The sequence below is a fragment of the Corythoichthys intestinalis genome, chromosome 14, assembly GCF_030265065.1.
Source record: "Corythoichthys intestinalis isolate RoL2023-P3 chromosome 14, ASM3026506v1, whole genome shotgun sequence".
In the NCBI taxonomy this organism is placed as follows: Eukaryota; Metazoa; Chordata; class Actinopteri; order Syngnathiformes; family Syngnathidae; genus Corythoichthys; species Corythoichthys intestinalis.
The window spans coordinates 932,323-953,778 of NC_080408.1; the positions used below are offsets into that span (position 1 = coordinate 932,323).

The 21,456-nt window shown below is 39.8% G+C and overlaps 1 protein-coding gene across 2 annotated transcripts in view; it reads right to left on the bottom strand.

The window, feature by feature from the left end:
- tbl1xr1b (TBL1X/Y related 1b) overlaps positions 1 to 21,456 on the bottom strand; it is a 48,511-nt gene that overhangs the window by 17,768 nt on the left and 9,287 nt on the right. For both annotated transcript variants that reach the window (XM_057857098.1, XM_057857099.1), the window contains exons 3-7: positions 10,542 to 10,645; positions 7,831 to 7,976; positions 7,515 to 7,758; positions 4,200 to 4,332; positions 571 to 712 (exon numbers count right to left, since the gene is read on the bottom strand). In XM_057857098.1, coding sequence (XP_057713081.1) covers positions 571 to 712; positions 4,200 to 4,332; positions 7,515 to 7,758; positions 7,831 to 7,976; positions 10,542 to 10,599 — 723 coding nt within the window. In that variant the 5' untranslated portion in view covers positions 10,600 to 10,645. The remainder of the gene's footprint in view (positions 1 to 570; positions 713 to 4,199; positions 4,333 to 7,514; positions 7,759 to 7,830; positions 7,977 to 10,541; positions 10,646 to 21,456) is intronic.

Below are 21,456 nucleotides of genomic sequence, written 5' to 3' on the forward strand. Positions count from 1 at the left end.
AAAAATATGGCATCTTTTATCGATGGTTTGAGTTGCGATTAATTACAATTAATTAACTTTTAAGCTGTAATTAACTTGATTAAAAATTTTAATCGTTTAACAGCCCTAATTATTATATTTCACATGTTATTTTGATGTTTTTGAGTGACACTGATGGTTTGGTAAACTTGTTAGCGTGTTCTTTATGCTATAGTTATCTGAATAACTCTTAATAGCTATGTAACGTTAGCATACCGGCTACGTTCGAATTTCGTTGTTCGTGCATCATGTAACATTATCATACTGTACACTTATTCAGCATGTTGTTCTCCATTGTATTTTTATTTTAAATTGCCTTTCAAGATGACATATCTGTTCTATGTGTTGGATTTTATCTCGTTAATAGTAGTAGTCCTATTTTTTTGGGGCGTGGCTCTAGTAATATTCCATTGTACTATCAAGAGTGGTGTCAAATCAAATTGACCCGTGCTAGTGCAAGAACAACCAAATATCAATACTTTTGTGATGGAACGGTATCGTATCCGGATACGAGATTTCAGCAGTACGGCTAGTTTTGACAAGGACACTCACGTTCCAGTCTAGCGAGGTGACGTCTTTGTTGCTGGGTACGTCCTGGCCTCCTTCTCGTATGCAGTGCCTCAGAACCAGCTGCGTGGACGCGCCCGAGCTGTTCTCGCTCAAGTTCCAGATCCGAGCCGTCGAGTCTCCGGAGCTGTTGGTAAAAGATGGAATTCTTTCAATTTCTTAATCACAACAACTTGAAGGCTAACCCTGAAGGAGATCGTACCTTTTCTTGTAGGCACCGTCTAACTGTTTGCATTATTCTAACTAGGGCTGGGCGATATGGCCTTAAGTACGTATCACGATAAATTGAGCAGATTTACCTCGATAACGATAAATGACGATAAATTTGCCCAAGCAAACTGTTATATAATTTGAAAATTTGAATCGATGCATGGAATGCAAATTAACAGTTTCTCGTTAAATTTATTTCAATTTAACAATTGCACATGCAGTCTAAACATTAAGTATTAAAAAAAATCTTGGAAAACAATAAGAATTCTTGTGTGAACATTTATAACAGCTTGTATGACTTGAAAAATATCATCACTTGAATTTCATTCAATTCATTCCGCATTGTTATACACTAGATAGTGGCATACGTTTAGATATTTAGAATGGATACAAATACGACACATCCACCCGCCCCCCAGAAATTATACTTAATTAAAAAATAAAATGTTTCACAAACCTTTCCTTTCTTTTATTCGGCTCAATTATTTACATCTTATGATTTTGGAAATCCTTACAGTATTCAATAAATAATATTCCTGTTCCCAAGCACTGTGCTTACTGTACTGTAATTTTTACAAAAAATAAACAATACATAGTTACTCCCCGTCATCTAGGACGAGCCACTTACAAGACTAGCACTGTAGCACTAGTATTACAAATACTGCTTTGAACACATCTTCACAGACAAAAGCAATGACACAGGCTTAAAGAGGTCAACTTTAATTGTGTAAATCACACTTAATGACGACACGATCTCCTGGTTGAAATAGACGACATCCACTTAATTCTATTGAAGATACTGTATGTAATGCTGAGGCAATTTGTCAACTTTACTTTTAAAAAGAAACGTGCACTGTTTATCCAGTAGATGGAGCTCTTGCAGTGTGTCAAACAGTGATTCAATTTAGGGCAATTGTCTTAAAAGTGGTTCATTGTTTCAGAAAGCCTCGGTTTTTCCATCCCTATCCGTCAAGAGTTTACTTAATGTCGGGTGAAAGTTTGGCGAAGCTAACTTAAGCCCGACTTCATCCCGTTTACTTGTAGCGTTAGCCGCTAGCGTTAGCAGCTAGCGTTAGCCTACTGGGCTTCTGTTTGATTGGCTTCCTGAAAACCAGGTGACTCCAAACGTAAGCACACTGTCTGCTTTCTTAAAGGGGAATGAACACAGCCGAACAACACAGAGTCAAAGCGGGATGAAAAGACTATATTTTCTTCTTTTATTAAATTACCGAATTTACCAACATGGTCAAAATTACGTCGGTCATCGTGAAGAATTTCGGTAACGGTAAATTTTCGGTTTGCCGCACTGCTCTAATTCTAACACACTTAACATAATCAATCAGGGAATAGTATAATTTCTCGTATTTACCGATGGACTGTTTGTATTACTCTAACACACCTAATATAAAATGAATAGCACTTGTACCATAGTTTAAGGAAAACAAGCAGAATATAAGGCATAAGAGATACATGACGCCTTCTCATCACGGAAGCCCAACGTGTGCGTCATGCAACTGACTGAGCAAGACTGACGCTGACAAGCCCACGTCTGCACCAATAACTCTCGCAATCAGTTCTCCCGGGCAATCCAGAACAAATGGCGGGACGCCCTGTCCCAACACAAGGAACACCGGAGAACGCCCGATTTCCAACTGATAACACGACTGATAAGACTCATAGAGCACCTTTGACGCTGAGGTTGCAATATCCACAACCCTCGTTAGCATTGCCCTGACAACAATAACAATAACTCCCGAATCCTCCTGTCCAATCCACAAACAGACAATAATCCTAAACAACGCACTTCTTCTGACCGCAGCACGCCACGCGAGAGCCTTCAAAAGACTGAATGTTTAACTAATCGTTGTAATTTTTTCTCGGAAACCTTTTGTTGACTTGTGATAAGGTGACCTTGGATCCTCGCCTTCGTCCCTTTGTGCTATATGATTGCTGTCGACACAGAATAAATTGTCAACTTTCTGTTTCGAAGCCTTTTTCCAGTTTTCAAAATGGAGTCAGTACAAAGTGGTAAGACTAAGGTGAACGCGCGGAGTTTGGCCTTCTGGCCGGGTTGTTGCCGGCCCGGGTCGTAGGAGCTGCGCCAGCGCGTGTCCGGCGGTTCGGCTGGCGTGATTCCGGCAATCTGGCTAAAAGGTTGGATTCCTTCAACCCTAACCGTGATATAACAATATGGCAATACCACAAAATTCGGTACATGGGTCAGAAATTCCAGCTACATTTTTACTCATTGGCTGCCATTGATGGCGCTCGACGCCCAATTCATTTGGACTGGGAGGGGCAAATGAACCATTGTTAAGATACTAGGGTGCATAATATCCCTTTTTTGAAACCGATACCGATATCGATAACTTCCTGCTCCTCAAAGCCGATACCGATATCGATAACCGATAATAAATATATAATTTTTAAATGTATAACCTGAGTTTTTGAACACCTGGAGGTTTACAAAAAAAAAAATAGTGTTGGATTCAACATAGATTTGCCTTTGATCTCATTAGATTTTTCATAACGACATGAACAAAACAGCGCGTTTCACTTCTGCACTGCCCGACAGCCAGCTAAGAATGAATGCACTTCCATAAACCACAAGGCTTGGTCTTTTCTTGCTTTTATGGGAAAACACCTGTCTTAATATTGTCAAAGTACAACAGCAAAATAAACATATTCAATGCTCAAAATAGAACAGACTGCACAATACACTTGTATACACAACTATTATATGTATAGCATAGCACACTAGCTTGAGCTACTAAAGCATTGGCTGGCTTCTACAACACAACTTATGAAGTTCTGTACATATGACCCTTCACCACAGAAGTAAAAATATTTTGCACATCAATATGTAATAGTAAACATAAAATACTTACATATATTTCCGAGGCGGAAACGTAACAGAAAGCATTCACGACTGTCAATGCTACTGCTAGACACCGCAATGTGTAAGTGATTGAACCAAACTACTGTAACAAAAAATAGGTGCATTGAATTATTCTGACCAGCAGGTGGGAGCAATGCCCCACAAATGATCAACTGATTTCCCATACTATTGTGTAAACTGAAAAGCCAGAACAGTACATATTATCCGTCCTATTATAAATGTTATTGGATTTATCGGGATGACGTCATAATTCCTATTATCGGACCGATAATTATCGGACCAATAATTATCGTGCACCAGTACAAGATACTATTCGAGTGGAAAATTTGGGTTGCAACTTGCCGAGTCCATTATTCGCCAAGACCTGGTTGGTCTAGCGCCGTCAATAATGGATAAAAATCTTGTTTAGAAGACAATCAACTTGAGTACATACAGCAAGCAGACTAGACTATTCGCAACAACGGCGCGCAAGACAAATAAGGTTGTCTCCGGTAGCAGTACTGACCCGGACGCCAGCAAGTCGTTGACCGGGTTCCAGGCACAGATAAAGACCTCCGATTCGTGACCTCTGAGGACCATGGCTTTACTCTGCGGTATTTCCACATCCCGATCCACCTCCATCATCTCCGAATGGTGATCTGAATCAGGAAGAAGAGCAGATTAGGGGGAAGAGGAAGTGAAAAATGCTTTACTGATCGTTATAGTCCCAAAAATATGCGAGCTACTGCCTTGTCTAGTCTAGGAAAACCAAGACAATAGAAGGTTTTTACAATGATGAGATTTCTTTATTATAAACTGCAGTTTGGAGAAAACAATGTGACAGCAGCGTCCCTCCCTAATGGGGAGCTGTATCTGCTTTTCTAGTTCCTGAGAGACATGACATGACCTTATATGGCTAAGATCATAATGTATTTGTTGCCATTGGTAGAACAAATATGGTATTGCTCGGTTTTTAACCAGTGTCATTCACATCCTGTTTTAAATTTCGTTAGTTCATCTAAAGGACAAGCGCGCAAGTTGTCATGGTAACATTAGCAGATGTGGTTAACCAGTCTAGACTCAAATTTCCATCACACTTCATTTTGACATTGCTTGCTAGTGGTGTTGTGCTCTGCTATTCAAATTGAATACTTTGTGGAGAGTTTACATCAGGGCTGTCAAACTTATTTTGGTTGGCGGGGCCACATTCATGGCAAAATGAATCTCATGTGGGTAAGACCGGCTATTTTCCGCCAAATAAAGCTCATTTCACACACTCTAAAACACTGGGAATATCGCGGGATTTAACCGTGCAGCATTTGTGTGTCGACTGACACGGAGATTTCACGGGTCGCGTCCTAGTATCATGTCCGGGACTTTCACGGGAAGCAGTGTGCGTGAGAGCAGGCGTTAAATTCCCGGGTCACAGTATGATGGCTGATGACTTAAATATCATTGCGGGACGATCGTCACTTCCTCCCTCTTTGCAGTAAGACGAAAAGCGGTAAACAAACATCGCAATCATAAACATAGCAAGCCGGAAATATCTAAATCAAACTGAAAACACAACAAAATTGAAATGTCAATTATTATGTTCGGGCCGGGCCGGGCCAGGGTTCTCGCTCACTAACTTTTTTAAATAAATATATTAGGGCTGTCAAACGATTAAAATTGTTAATCGACTTAAACACAGCTTAAAAATTAATTAATCGTAATTCATCGCAATTCAAACCATCTCTAAAATATGCCATGTTTTTCTGTAAATTATTGTTGGAATGGAAAGATAAGCCACAAGACGGACATATACATTCAACATACAGTACATAAGTACTGTGTTTGTTTATTATAACAATAAATCCACAAGACGGCATTAACATTATTAACATTCTTTCTGTTAAAGGGATCCATGAATAGAACGACTTGTAGTTCTTAAAAAATAAATGTGAGAGCAAGTTATAGTAATTTTATATTAAAACTAGGGCTGTCAAAATTATTGCGTTAACGGGCGGTAATTTTTAAAAAAAATTAATCACGTTAATTTGACGCAATTAACTACATGCCCCGCTAAAACAGATTAAAATGACAGTGTCATGTCCATTTTTTACTTGTTTTTTATGTTTTGTCGCCCTCTGCTGGCGCTTGGGTGCGACTGATTTTATGGCACCATCCATGAGCCAATATTTATTGACGTCAACAATGGCAAGCAACTAGTTTATTTTTTGTTTAAAAATTTTACAAATTTTATTAAAACGAAAACATTAAGAGGAGTTTTAATATAAAATTTCTATAACTTGTACTAACATTTATCTTTTAAGAACTACAAGTCTTTCTATCCATGGATCGCTTTAACAGAATGTTAATAATGTTAATGCCATCTTCTTGATGTATTGTTATAATAAACAAATACAGTACTTATGTACTGTATGTTGAATGTATGTTGTGTCTTGTGTCTTATCTTTCCATTCCAACAATAATTTACAGAAAACTATGGCATATTTTATAGATGGTCTAAATTGCGATTAATTGCGATTAATTAATTTTTAAGCTGTGATTAACTCGATTAAAAATTTTAATCGTTTGACAGCCCTAATTAAAACCCCTCTTAATGTATTCGTTTTAATAAAATATGTAACATTTTCAATGAAAAAATAAACCAATAGCTCGCCATTGTTCATGTTGCCGAGCGGGACGTCACATGGGCTCCCTGCCGTTCTTCCACATTGTATTTAACTACCTAAGGTAGTGATTGAAATACACCACAAGTTGTCAATAGCGAGTTTTAAATTAGAGATCCAGCCAAGGCAAAGTCTGAGTTTTTTTTATGTGTATTTTGCATAGCTATTTTGATTGGGAATGCCAGTTCTCTGCATTGAGCGCTTTTCTTTTTGTTAACATTATTTTTTTGAGAGGTAGGAATCTTATTTTTGTTGTGCTTTCACTAAATTACACTGTAGCGAATTAACTGTTCCGTCCAAATGCATAATGGGAAGATGGGCAACCATGACTGTCAGTGGTGGCTGCAAATGGTATATTTCTGCTCGGGCTCGGGATTCAAGTTAATTGATCTGTCCAGGTCTGACTGGCGCATCCCTTCACTTTCCTCCTTCTCCTGAGTCATCACAAATAAAAGATAACATTTCGGGGGGGTGTTTCAGGCTCGGGCCTGCAAATCAAGTGAATTGATCAGGCTCGGACCGGGTCGGGCTTTAACACGCGCAGACCCGGGTCGGGTCGGGCTGGATTTTTTTAGGCCCGGTCTTACCTCTATCTTATATAGAGTCTTGAGCTTAAATTGGCTGCAGTTACGACATCGGGAACGCTCCCTCTGGAACAAAACAGGATTTGACCATTATTGTGACAGCCGATGCCGACCAGAAATGGGTTATAAAAGCCCTCCACGCACAGAGAGCGCCAGTGGGCAACACGGGACAAGGTTGTGAATGTGTCCAACCCGCGTCATTCTCGGGACATTTCTACATGCGTAAAAGCAATGACGCAAGTAAATCCTGTGTCACCTTACATGGGAATTTCCCTGGTTATGTGTGTGAAAAGAGCTGAAGTGAACTCAATGACAGCGATAGACGTCCAATCCATTTGGAATAGGGGGGGCAAATGACAAGACTAAATGCCAAATCGGTCCCCCTACTGGGTCGCAGATTGACACCCTTGGTTTACATTATTTATGCAACTACATAAATGGGAAGTATTGCTTTATAAAACTACCGAGTAGTAACTGGTATTGTAAAACCCAAACAAAACCCAACCCTAGTCCTGACTGAACATCGGACCTACTACTGAAAACACGAATAGCTGGTGAATAACTTGTTGCTCGCGAGCTTACTGGCTAAGGCATGGGATCCGTTTTCCTCCCCGTTGGCCGCTCCCTCTCCGTTCTTGGCGCTTCCTTGGGGCCCGGCGCCACCGCTGCCGCTACCTGCTGCCGCCTGCTGCTGCTGTTGTTGCTGCTGCTGCTGCTGGGCCAACTTATCTCTATACGCCTGCTGCCTGGTTTGTACTACGTCGGGCATGACCGCGTCGATGAGAGACAACGACTCGATGGGCCGCCCGTCAAATAAGGTCCCGTCCTGTACAAAAAAAAGGAGAACTGTAACCGAAGAAAGCGAGCGATAGGTGAGTGAAGATGAAGAATGACCCACTTCATTGATGCTGACTTCAGCCTCCACGTACTGCAGGCCCTTCTGGATGATGGAGATGAGGGCAGCAGGGGGCACCAGGGCTCCGTTAATGTTGGACTGGCTGATGTGGCTCTCTATGCCAAAGGTGAACGCTGAGTGCGAGAAGCCTGGAGAAGAAGGTACATACAGTTTGGACTGTTCTAACATCTTTTCAATACGCAAAACAACTGCAGGATTTTTCAGACCATTATGAATGACGAGGAAAAAAACAGATATACAGTGCCCTCCATAATTATTGGATTTATAATAATTATGTTTTTTAGCTTCAATTTTTTTCCCCTTAAATAATATGGGGCCTTAATGGAAAAAAAGAGAAAAATCCAACCTTCAATACAAGTGCATTTATTCAGTGGGGAAAAAATCTCACATAAAGAAAGAATTATTTGACATCAAATAATGTGTGTCACAATTATTTGCACCCCTGGTGTTAATGCTTTGTACAACCCCCTTTTGCCAACAAAACAGCACCTAATCTTCTCCTATAATCTTTCACAAGATAGGAAAAGACAAAGAGGGATCTTCAGCCATTCCTCTTTGCAGAATCTCTCTAAATCATCCAGAGACTTGGGTCCTCTCCTCTTCAGCTCACCCCACAGGTTTTCAATGGGGTTGAGGTCTGGGGACTGAGATGGCCATGGGAGGAGCTTGATTTTGTGTCTGGTGAACCATTTCCGTGTAGATTTGGCCATATGTTTAGGTCATTGTCTTGCTGAAAGACCCAGTGACGACCCATCTTCAGCTTTCGGGCAACAGCTTTTGATTGAAAATGTCCTGGTATTTCAAAGCATTCATGATGCCATGCACCCTAACAAGGTTCCCAGGGCCTTTGCAAGTGAAACAGCCCCACAGCATCACTGACCCACCCCCATACTTCACAGTCGGTATGAGGTGCTGTCTACACGCCAACAAGCTGTTTGGGAGAAAACCTTTCCTCACTCACAATCATAAACGCAAACGTCTGGAGTTCGCCGAGCGGTATTGGGGCTTCAACTGGGACCGTGTCCTTTGGTCAGATGAGACCAAGACTGAGCTTTTTGGCAACAAACACTCTAAGTGGGTCTGGCGTGCCACGAAAGATGCGCATGCTGAAAAGCACCTCATACCCACTGTAAAGTATGGGGGTGGGTCAGTGATGCTGTGGGGCTGTTTCGCTTCCAAAGGCCCCGGGAACCTTGTTAGGGTGCATGGCATCATGAATGCTTAGAAATACCAGGACATTTTAAATCAAAATCTGTTGCCCTCTGCCCGAAAGCTGAAGATGGGAAAAAAAATCCGCTATCGTAAATGCTACAAACGCTAACGTGTTTACAATTCTCACAGCAAATCGCTCACATGTAACTCCACAAATTGTAGCTGTAAACTTAATTACAAATGCATACACAAACATATATTAGCTGAAACTACATACAGCCTTATGTGGGCCAAACCAGAGCGCAGCAATCCTTTATCCATGAGAGACGTCTGAGTGCTCCTGCATGGAAGCATTATTGAAAGACAGTCTGGCCAGACCCAACGCTGCCACTAGAGGGCAGTGCATCCACTATTAAACAAAATACAATATTTTGTTGGACATTTTGGATAGTTGGTTGAATTTTTAAAGGGTTAATTATAGAGGTGGGAATTTTTGGGCACCTAACGATTCGATTGCGATTATGATTCAGAGGCTCCGATTCGATTATAACTCGATTATTGATGCACCACAACCCCCCCCCCCCCTCCCCCACTTTTAATTTTTTGTACACTAGCTCCAAAATTGTTCAAAAATCCTCTCAGGCTAAACAAACTACTATTTTAGTATCAAGTTAACCATTAAAAAAAGTAAATAAAATACTCAAGTCCCCATTCTGTATCGGCAGCTTTAAACTACATTCAATTAATTTAATGTTGTGAATCAACCGTTAAAGTTAAAATTGCTCCCGTTATTCCATAATTTCCCTTCTGTCTACTTTCGACGTGAAAGTTTTAAAACTGTTTCATCATTTAAAGATAGATTCAAGTCAAGATTTTGCCAGTTTTTTTTTTCTTTTTTTTTCAGATAAAAAGTAATTAGGTTCGCTACAACAGAGCCTTCTAGAGAAGGCTACTGCTTTAAGATGGCGCCTGTCTACAAGCGCGGGAAAGTCTGTCATTTCGCATCTAGTTCTTGGTATATGATCTTACATGGCCGTCATCTGTCATTTCACATCTACTTCTACATATATATGATATCTACTGTAGCCGTATGTTCGAGCAACTAGCAACTGGGCGCTGTTTGTAGCGGCTGACGGCCGCAGTCAGGTATTATTGTTTTTTTTCATCTAGCGGCATGAGTTGAACATGATATTTAGTCTCGGTCCGTTCCTCATTGCGTCCTGAATACCGCGTTGACTGTGTTTTATTTCCGCTTTACCTGGTATAATTTAATAATCGGAATAATCGTTCTCAAATCCTTCATGGCCGAATCGCGACTAATCTAAGAATCGGAAATTTCGCACGCCTCTAGTTAATTAAGACTTATGCGGAAATCCGGGTTATGTTGCCAGCGTAGGAACGGAACTCGTTCGTAGGAGTACCTGTATTTAGTTACAAATTTCTTAGTTCTCTTTCCAATAACCAGAAAATGCAGAAAAAGATGACTTTTGTTATTCCACTTGATCTTGAAATTCCTCTCACATTTGGAGGGACGGACCTACCTGACTCCTGCAGGTATCTGTAAACCAGGAAATTAACCTCATCACTGCTGATGCTCATTTTTAGTCCTGGTCATTAAACCATTTGGTCAGCACACTATAGGAGCCTGTGAAATGAAAGACAGACAAGGGTTTAAAATAAAATAAAATTACAAAACACACACCATAAGGTCAAGAAAAATAGACTAGATGCTCAGTAAAAACTACACATGCACACACATCCCCAAATTTTAGAGGATGGGAAATAATCTTCATTCACCCAAACCCCCCCCAAAATACATGCTTGATTCGTTAGATTCATATGAAACATCTAGACCCCTAAGGTCGTCTGGAACCGGTCTCCTGTTTGTATGTTCCAAGAACAAGAACCAAGCAGGGTGAGGCAGGATTCAGTCACCTCTGGAACAAGCTACCTGAAGGTCTGAAGTATGCTCAAACTGTTAGCTCCTTTAAATCAGGGTAAAAACGCTTTTGTTTAGCACTAAATATCCATAACTGTCTATATATTTCAATCTATTTGCTTTCTATTCATCTTGTGCTTATCTCCATTTCCGAATGCAATTATTATTAGTAGTAGTGGTATTTGTTTTTATTTTTGATGAAATGCAATTTTTATGTATAATTTTATTTTTCTATTTCGATTGTCTTTGTTTTTACGTTCTATTGATTTTAATGTGATTTTTATGATCTTCGTGTGATGTAAATCACTTTGAATTGCCTTGTGTTGAAGTGTGCTATATACCGTATTGGCCCGAATATGAGAGGGGCCAATACGGTTGGCCCGAGTCTCCTGAGTCTTTTGTATTATATCTGTCTCTTGTATGAGTCTCCTGTCCGCTTTGACATCTCAAGGCCCCAAAGCTGCCAAGGAAGTCCTAAGTCACATTTACATGAATAAACCCATGTCTTATATTTGCTGTCTGGACATTATACCCATTCACGACACTAGATGGCGCCAGATATCATTGAAGCGATCTTCTGTCATGACAGATCTCAGCTACTCTCAAGTTTACCAGTTTGCATTATCTTATTGCAATGTTTTTCCTTATTCAGATTTGTTTCAAGACTACAGTTACAGTTAAACTTCACTTTGATGGTTAATGCAATTATTGCAATTTTGTTGTTTTATCACAATAGATTGGTTTATTTACATTTCAAAAACCAGAAGCCATTCATTTACAAATGTGATCGCACTTTAGTTCACATATTTAAGTGTTCATATATTAAGATATGAATGAGGCAAAACAACATGCTTTTTCTCTCAAATATACTGTTAGACTCATTTGTTTCAGATGTACTGTAATTATTTTTTGTATAAAAATGAATTTGGTGTTCAAAAAGTCTTTTTTCAAATTCGTCTTGAAAAAGAGGGGGTCGTCTTATAATCAGGGCCGTTTTATATTCAGGCCAATACGGTAAATAAATTTGCCTTGCCCCTCCCAGTCAAACATTTTTTTCGACTCGAGTGAGGCATTAAGTTGACGGTCTGAATGGGATGTGTCGCATAAAAGTGGACCATTTCAAATCCGATCTGGGTCACTTTCGTACGTGGTTCAAATCTGATCTGGGCCACATTTTCCAGAATGTGGCGGCGGTCTGAACTCTCAAGTCTCCCAAATTGGAATTCATGCAGCAATTACGTCAGCAAAGAGCCAGAGAGACGGGGCGCTAAGGCAGTGATGTTGCTGTGCATTAAGGCCGAGTCATGCTTCCGCGGCAGACCTGCGCTGTCAAGGAAGACCCAAATTACGACCCTGCGCGGTAGCCTCTCTTGTTCCTTCCCAATTTTCTGACTTCGAGTCACATCAACGCGTGTGACGTAGCTGTAATGGACTGTGATTGGTCCACTCAGACTGTTGTAGGGCTGCAGCTATCGAATATTTTAGTAATCGACTGAAAATTATATCGATTAATCGAGTAATCGGATAAAACTTTTTTTTTTTTTTTTAAGGTAAAGAGCAATTATACATATAGATGAGAAAACAAGACATTTCATCTAATATTGAACCATTTTCAGTCAATCAATGTCTTTATTTTCGATGTACATTGTTGAAAACAGCCAACTATTGCATCTCAAATGTGACTAAAAAAAGACCAATTCACTGCTTTCACTCAAAAAACCTTTAGATCTCATAAAAAAAAAATCTATATTTCTTACCTAAAAATGTCATTACACTTGATAACACACATGACTTAAAAGTGAGGTGTTTTTCCTATGTGTTTCAATTGAATTTCCACTTGTGTCAAGCTCTAAATTCTAGTTAGGGCCCGAGCACTAGACGTGCGAAGGCCCTATTGTTTTGCAAAGGATTATTTTTTTTTTTTTTTTTTTTTTTTTTTTTTTTTTTCAGGGCAAATGAAAACGGCCAATTTGGAGGCCTGAACATGCACGAAAAGTCACCAAAATTTGCACATACGTCCGGAAAATTGTAAATTTCGATAATTTTGCAACGTTGCAAAAAAATATAACAAAATGGCTCAGTGGCGCCCCCTTGAAATTTTAAAATTGGCCTATAACATTAGGGTATGTCAGCGTAGAGCAATGAAATTTGGGGGGTCTATACCTTGTCCAAAACCGCTCCAAAAAAGCATTTACACGCATATTCCAAACCCAACAGGAAATCGGTTATTTTGGATCAAATATGAAATTTTTATCGATTCACAGGGTGCACATTTGAGACCTTTTCGCCGAGGGAGTTAGTTGGATCATCTTCAAAATTGGTGAGACTGTTCAGGAGACATATGAAATCTTAAGTTTTGAAAATGGTGCGTTTTCATTCACGGGTCTGACCTGGGCGTGGTGCCAAAGTCGACCATTTTTTCGGCAAAATGACAAATTCAGTAAATGACTAATAGTTCCTTGACACAACGTTCAATCTTTTTCATATTTGGCATGTATGTGTGGTATCCCACCCTTAACACGAGTGCATTGAAATATTACCCATTAGGTCTAGCGCCCCCTAGTGAGAACAGGAAATGCCTTTTTTTACGCGACAGGTTCCTCCTCCAAGGGAAAAAAATCTGTTGACCTCAAACCTGCATCAGGGGAGCCTTAAGACCTGTGTTCAGGTGCCTGATGAAAAATATTGAGGTTTCGTTGAGGCGGAGGGGTCCAAACAGGAAAGTGAAAATGAACGTCAACAATTTGTCACGCAAAAAACTTTGAACAGTCATAACTCGGCAGATATACAACATATCTGCGCCAAACTTCCCGTGTTTGTTGAGAGTCATACCCTGAAGGTTCTTGTAGGGGTCATTTGCATCAACTCTACAGTGCCAACTAGTGGCGACAGAAAGAAGTTTTAAAAAAGGCCTTTCCTATTGGGTTTTTTCAACATAGAGCAAGGAAATTTGGGGAGTAGATACCTTATGCAAAACTGCTCCAAAAAGTCTCTTGCACCCGTATTCCAAATCCAACAGGAAATCGGGTATTTTGGATCGAATGTGAAATTTTCATGGGTTCACAGTAGGAGTTTACATTTGGAGGCTTGAATATGCACAAAAACTCGTAAAAATTTGCACATACATGCGGCTTTGGATAACGTTCGATAATCTTGCAATGTTACGAAAAAATGTAACAAAATGCCTCAGTGGCGCCCCCTTGAATTTTTCAAAAAGGCGTTTCCTATTAGGTTTTTTTAACATAGAGTGATGAAATTTGGGGAGTCGATACCTTGTGCAAAACTGCTCCAAAAAGTCTCTTGCACCCGTATTCCAAATCCAACAGGAAATCGGGTATTTTAGATCGAATGTGAAATTTTTATCGGTTCACAGTAGGAGTTTACATTTGGAGGCTTGAACATGCACGAAAACTCACAAAAATTTGGACATACATGCGGCTTTGCATAACGTTCAATAATCTTGCAACGTTACGAAAACATGTAACAAAATGGCTCAGTGGCGCCCCCTTGAAATTTTCAAAAAGGCCTCTCTATTTAGGTTTTTTCAACGTAGAAGGATGAAATTCGGAGAGTCGATACCTTGTACAAAACTGCTCCAAAAAGTCTCTTGCATGCGTATTCCAAACCCAACAGGAAATCAGGTATTTTGGATTGAATATGAAAATTGTATCGATTTACAGTGTGCACATTTTACACCTTGGCACCTAGGGAATTAGTTTGATCATTCTCAAAATTGGCGAGACTGTTCATGAGGCACATGAAATCTTAAGTTATCAAAATGGTGTGTTTTCATTCACGGGCCTGACATGGGCGGGGTGCCAAAGTCGGCCATTTTTTCGCCAAAACACCGAATTCGGAAAATGACTGATAACTCCCTCATACAACCTTCAATCTATTTTAAATCTGGCATGTGTGTGAGGTATACCAGCCTGAGCAGGACTGGATTGAAAATTTACCGTTTGTGCCTGGCGCCTCCTAGTGGGAACAGGAAATGCCCTTTTTTACTGGACACACTCCTCCTCTAAAGGGAAAAAATCAATCTACCTCAAACCTGCATAAGGGAAGCCTTAAGACCTGTCTTCAGGTGCCTGATGAAGAATATTGAAGTTTCGTTGAAGCGGAGGGGTCCAAACAGCAAAGTGAAAATGACTGTCATCAATTTTTCTCTCCAAAAACTTTGAACAGTCATAACTCGGCAGATATACAACATATCTGCGCCAAACTTCCCGTGCTTGTTGAGAGTCATACCCTGAAGGGCCTTGTAGGGGTCATTTGCATCAACGCTACAGCGCCAACTAGTGGCAATAGAAAGTCACTCGTTTTTCCAATACATGTCCAGTTCTTTTCAGGTTGGTCATTGTAATTTCAAGACCTATTAAAATACTTATTTACGGCACATGTCCACGTGTCTCTATCTGTTGCCGTGACGACCCTTTGTTCGCCATTTAAAGGAAATATTTTTTTTCAGAGACTCAGGCAGCTTATAGAGCCACAATATTTGGCACACTTGGTCGAATTGGCCCAGTTAGAAGATTAATTTGGTTTTGAATAAGGGCTTGGCTGCACAGCTCAGTAGTTGCTCCTTTTTTGTAGTACTCTCTCCAATAGGGTTTTTTATCTCTTGGGTGTGGTAATGTAAATAGGCGACTTTCGTGCATGTTAGGTTCTAATGAGATGATTAGAGAGGAGGATCTGCCACCACCCTGACCTGCACACAGTCCGAGTTGCGTGACGTCCGAGTTGCGCTAGATTGCGAGGGCCCGTTCAGTCCTGCTTGCAGGCCTAGTTACAGTTTAGACTATGTTAAAACTTAAGTCTTTATAGGATTTTGAGTTTTTGCAGTGTTCAAAATAAATGCTGTGCTGTATTGGAGCACATTAGGCACCAGTGCTACTTGGTCTTTTATCCAGCAATGACTACTGAGCTAAAATTGACAGTTAGCATTGTTATGTTTTTAATTTACACCCTAATCACTCTACAGCGCTTTTTTCACAGATTAAATAAAGCCTGTAAGTAAGATTTAGCCACGCATCGACAGTGGTCATAATGAATAGAAACTAGCCCTCCGCAGGGATAACGTTAGTGAGCGAGTGACAGTAACGTTAATCTTATTTATGAGCGCTGAGAAGTGTACTGCTTTAAGATGGCAGCTGTTTTATTATTGCCACAGAGTCGGTCATTTCGCATCTAGTTCTACATAGATGTGATATCTATGACACGCATCAGACGCTACCTGCTACCACCGCAGCAACATGTGGGCGTAGTTTTTAGCAACGTCGGCGCAGTTTGCAACGGCTGTCGGCTACAGAAAGGTATTTTTTTATTGCTTCTTCCTCTATGCACGTGATGTCAGCGCGTTGTCCCGCATTAAAAGTAGTCCGGGCAAAACGTGATGCTTAAGATGGCAAAATTAAACGATTCCTCGAGGTGAATAAAATTACTCGGATCAGTTTTTAAACTCGAGTTACTCGAGTATTCGTTTCAGCTCTAGACTGTTGTTTCCGGCTCAGCGCCAAATCACCGCCATAGTCAAACATGATTTTGCTACACGCAAAAAATGGACCGAGCCAACGAGAGTATCAACGAAGAGCAAGTACGACAACTTCTACAATGTCTCGTCAAAACATTATGAAGATTGGCAAATGGCAAGCAATTCGTGGGAGGAGATTGCTGAAGGTCAGCCAGCGATTGAATAAAAAAATGGAAGACCCACCGAGGCAGGTACGTGTGTGTTCGGAATAGAGCTGAAACGAATACTTGAGCAACTCGAGTAACTCGAGTTTAAAAACTGACCCGAGTAATTTTATTCACCTCGAGGAATCGTTTACTTTTTCCAGCTCTAAGCATCACGTTTTGCCCGACTACTTTTAATGCGAGACAACGCGCTGACGTCATGTGCGTAGAGGACGAAGCAATAAATACCTGACTGCAGCCGACAGCTGCTAAAAACTACGCCCGCATGACGGTGGTAGCAGATAGCGGCTGATGTGTCTCATAGATATTATCTATATATAACAAGATGCGAAATGACAGAGTCGGCGGCAGGGGTGAAAGTGGGCCAGAACGGTCAGGAACGCAGTTCCGGTATAAGATTCAGGGCTGGAATGCTGTTCAGGTACACGGTGCTTTGATTCCAAAAATATGACGGCAACTGTCGTAACGCTATGTAAAAAAAAAAATAATAATAATAATAATAATGCTAAGCTGCCAAACATGCATTTCATCTCCAAGAAGAAAACAATCTACCAACATCAGATTTACATACACAAGTGTTAACAACTAGCATAATAAACAGGCATGAAAATAGGTCAGGGGATAAAAAGGTGAGAAGGGTGTGGAGGAAATATGTTCCGGCGTTCTGCCAAAATGTCCTACATCGGCGAAACATCTACATGACGCGAATTTGACAACTTGAATTTTTCACTTGAGGCTTAATATTCGAGTTAGCGGGGGTTTAATTAGTTGAAGGAGTTGATTTCAACCACCATTGAATCGCGCTAGCTTAGCCACTCCGAAGCTCTGAAACTAACAAATAACTGGCAAACTGCACAGAATTTGTTGAAATCAACTCTAACGAGTAATTAAACCCCGGCTAACTCAAAGATTAAGCCTAATGTAAAAAATTCTGAACATCCCCTATAAAATAAAGACCATTAAGTATAGCCATTAAAATTTTGTCTATAAAAGTTTTAAAGCAATAAAACAAAGAACAAAAATGAACGAAATGAACAAGAATCCTTCAAAGTATTTCATAACGGGTACAAATTATTTTTGGAACAGATCATGTGACTATAGCACCTTAGAGACGGTCGTTTGCATTGCTTAACCAAAACTACAACTGAGGAGGCAAGATGGATATTTAGAATTTCTTTAAACCTAAGCTTTCGCAACATTCAACAACAACTGAGCTTGAACCGAGACTTGAGCAGGAGCAGTATAAAAAAGTACTGACTGTCTCGTTATCCGTTGTGCTGTAATTCCGAAAGGTGCTTGAATTGGATGCTTTTAGCGGTCAACAGTCTTTTTGAGCCAGCGCAAAGTTCGCAACGCACAGAGATATTTTTGTCATCTTTACTGGACAAAAATGTGAAGTAATGGCTGTTTCCAGTAAGCAAATGCAGCCATTTGTAGTATATCTCCTGCCTCTTTCATTGCATCCTGGCGAGGTAGCAAGGCTATGTTGTTTTGGCCGCAAACTCCCAGCACTCACGGCTTACTCAGCATGGTAATACACGTGACCCATTTTTTTTACTATCTCCGATTAGAAAATGTGACATGTGATGTCACTCCCATGACTACAGTATTCTTCATTCTACATAAATTATGATCCAATAACAAAATAGTAACGCACAGGGATCAGGTAAAGTAACTTTAATCAGATTACCGATTTAGAAAAATGAACACGTTAATTGCTCTTTACTGAAAGTAATCACATTACAGTTACGCATTACTCAGTAACACGTTACTTACAACGCTGCTTTTACTGTATATTACCGTTAAATACACAAGCTTGACGCTAACTTAACGGGAGCTATTTTTTCACCGGAGATTTGGCTAGCTCTGGCAGTGTTCAACGTAAGCTGCAACAAACGGCAGCAACTTTGTTATACCACAAAATATGAAAACGATTGAAGCCATTACTCACCAAATTCAAAATGCTGGCAAATGCATTCATCTAAAAAAACATTGGGAGTGAGACCTCTCATCGTCCAGCGAAGGAGAATTTGTGCTTAGGGCAAGATCATCTGTCGCAATTAGCGATCTTTGATGCTATCTTCCCCCCCATGCATTCAAACTTGTTTCTCACTCGGTGGCTGTAATTAACGCTGTAATTGACCTCAACGAAGTTGCTCTCCTAGCTAAGCCTAGGCTAACATTTGTCTTTGTAAGTTTTTAGTTAGTTTGAATATTGAATTTGAAAGGAAAGTGTGTGTTTTGTTTTTGGCGAACTTTTTCATGAAGCTAACCTGTTAAAGCTACTCACACACGGAAAAATACTATTTTAGTACTATTCTAGTTTTAAATGTATTCATTTGGTATATTTCAGTTACCACGATTTGAGAGCTAAATAAATTGAAGAAAAGTAAGCCTTGTGTTTGGAGTGTTTGTTTTTGAGTTCGCTGGAATAGCGTCACTGACACACGCAGCATCAAACAAGGGAAGGGGAAAGCACTGCTGCGCCAAGCCACTTCTGGCTGCATTTTTTGACACATGAAAAATAGCGAATACGTACTACTGTATGACGGAAATTCGTAGTGGTTTTGTAACCGCGACGTTTACATAACATGGTTTCATAACATGCCTACACCCGACCCCCCCCCCCCCCAACCTTAAAAATTTTCTCTTTGGATCTACACGATTCATGTAGGTCATCCTTTTTGACTTCAAAACGGCGAATTTCGCCGAAAGGTGAGAGATTTTCATGCCTGAATAAAGTGCTTGTGTCGCGTAATTTGTTTCCACCGATATTTATTATTTATTTTATTCCAAGCACGGCATGGAGGTTTCCCCAGCTGCTGCAGTTATCAGAGTCTGACGATGATGAGTCACGTCAATGTGCGAATGCATGCACAAAAGCAAAACGCCTGGACTCATTTATCCGTTCAATTGGCTGACATACTGACATGTGATCAGCAGAGATGGTTAGCTCTGATTGGTTCAAATGCGCATGTTTTCTGGATCAGCAAAAAAAAAAAAAAAAAAAAAAAAAAAAGAAAAAGAAAAGAAAAAGTTTGTTGAATTGATGCGACAAAAAAAGTCGCATGATTATGATTTAACAAAGTCAATGTTTGCGCGATCTTCAAAATATATTCCATTTCACTCTGCATAATATAAGTCATTTGTACTTATTTTTCAGAAGGTATGTTACTTATATCTTTTTTATTAAAAAAAAAAAAGCAAAAGTAAATGTTTACATTAACTTCAATTGTAATATACATCCTATGTTCTTAAGTAGTTCTTACATTAGGGAAAATAAAAATTAGGAGATGGAGGTTGGGGTTATTGCTGTGGTTGTTAACTTTTATTTTGCAAATCATTGAAAAATACAATTTTAAATGAAAATCAGTTTTTGTATGTTATAGAAATAACTGTGCCAAAACAGTTTTCTTTGCACTTTAGTTTTAGGAGGTTTGAACCCCCCCCCCCCCCCCCCCCCAAATGAAAATAAATAAACAGAATTTCTGGCTCCGTGGTGACCTTCAAGTCGGGGAGTTCCGGCAAGAAATTCTAGCCACTTTCACCCGTGGTCGGCGGCGTTAGTAAACAGCCGCCATCTTAAAGCAGTATTATTTAATCTGTGAAAACATAGCGGCGTAGAGTGATGAGAGTGTAAAATAAAAACTTAATAATGCTAACTGTCAATTTTAGCTTAGTAGTCATTGCTGGATAAAACCCCAAGTGGCACTGGTCCCTAATGTGATCCAATACAGCAGGTATTTATATTGAAAACAGAAAAAAACTAAAAATCCTATCAGGACTTACAGTTTAGACTAACTTAAAACTTAACTAGAACCTAAAAATAGCTTGACACAAATGGAAATTCAATTGAACCAAGTGGGAAAAACGCCTAACTTTTAAGTGATGTGTGTTATCCAGCGTCATGACATTTTTCGGTCAGAAATATACATCTATTTTTATTTTTATAAGTAACTAGAAGTTTTTTGAGTGAAAGCAGTGAATTAGTCTTTTTTTTGTATTCTAGTCACATCTGAGATGCAATTGTTGGCTGTTTTCAACAATGTACATCGAAAATAAAGACATTGATTGACTGAAAATGGTCCAAGGTTAGATGAAATGTCAAGTTTTCTCATGTATATTTATAATTGCTCTTCACTTAAAAATATATTTGTTTTATCCGATTATTCGATAGAATTTTCAGTCGATTACTAAAATATTCGATAGCTGCAGCCCTAGTTCGGAATCGAATGGCCGTACGAAGCAGTTTTTCCCCTCATCGCGGGGGATTCTGATCCCCATTAACCGCGAAAAACGAGGGAATCACTGTAATATGTATTTTCATCCAAAAGACTAAGGAGGAAAAAAATGAAAAGAGCTGCCAAAAACAACATTGGATTGCACAAAATTGTAGCCAATTATTTCTTAATCAGGAAAGTGCTTGTGTATGACACTTTGAAGCACTTCTGTCTTGTGCACTTATGAATGGGATTTTCCACACTGATAAGAAAACAAAAATGACGCTCTCCATTTGATACCTTCAGACAGGACAAACTCGAAGCCATTATCAGGCATAAGGGCGAGAAACCAATACGAGCACGTGACAGCTCTAGCTAAGCATCCTATCTTTACAACTGTCGACATGTTTCCACTACAAACAATTCAGATGGCAGGTTACGGTCCTGGTAATTAACTCTTCATAGGGCACTCATTGAATTTTTTTTTTTTTTTTTTCTTAATAAACTTTAGAGCATTATCACTACGAGGTGACTCAAAATAAGCAGGAAGTGACCTGGAAATTCCTCTAAATCAAAAGGAAGTGTGCCCTATATGCCCCTAAA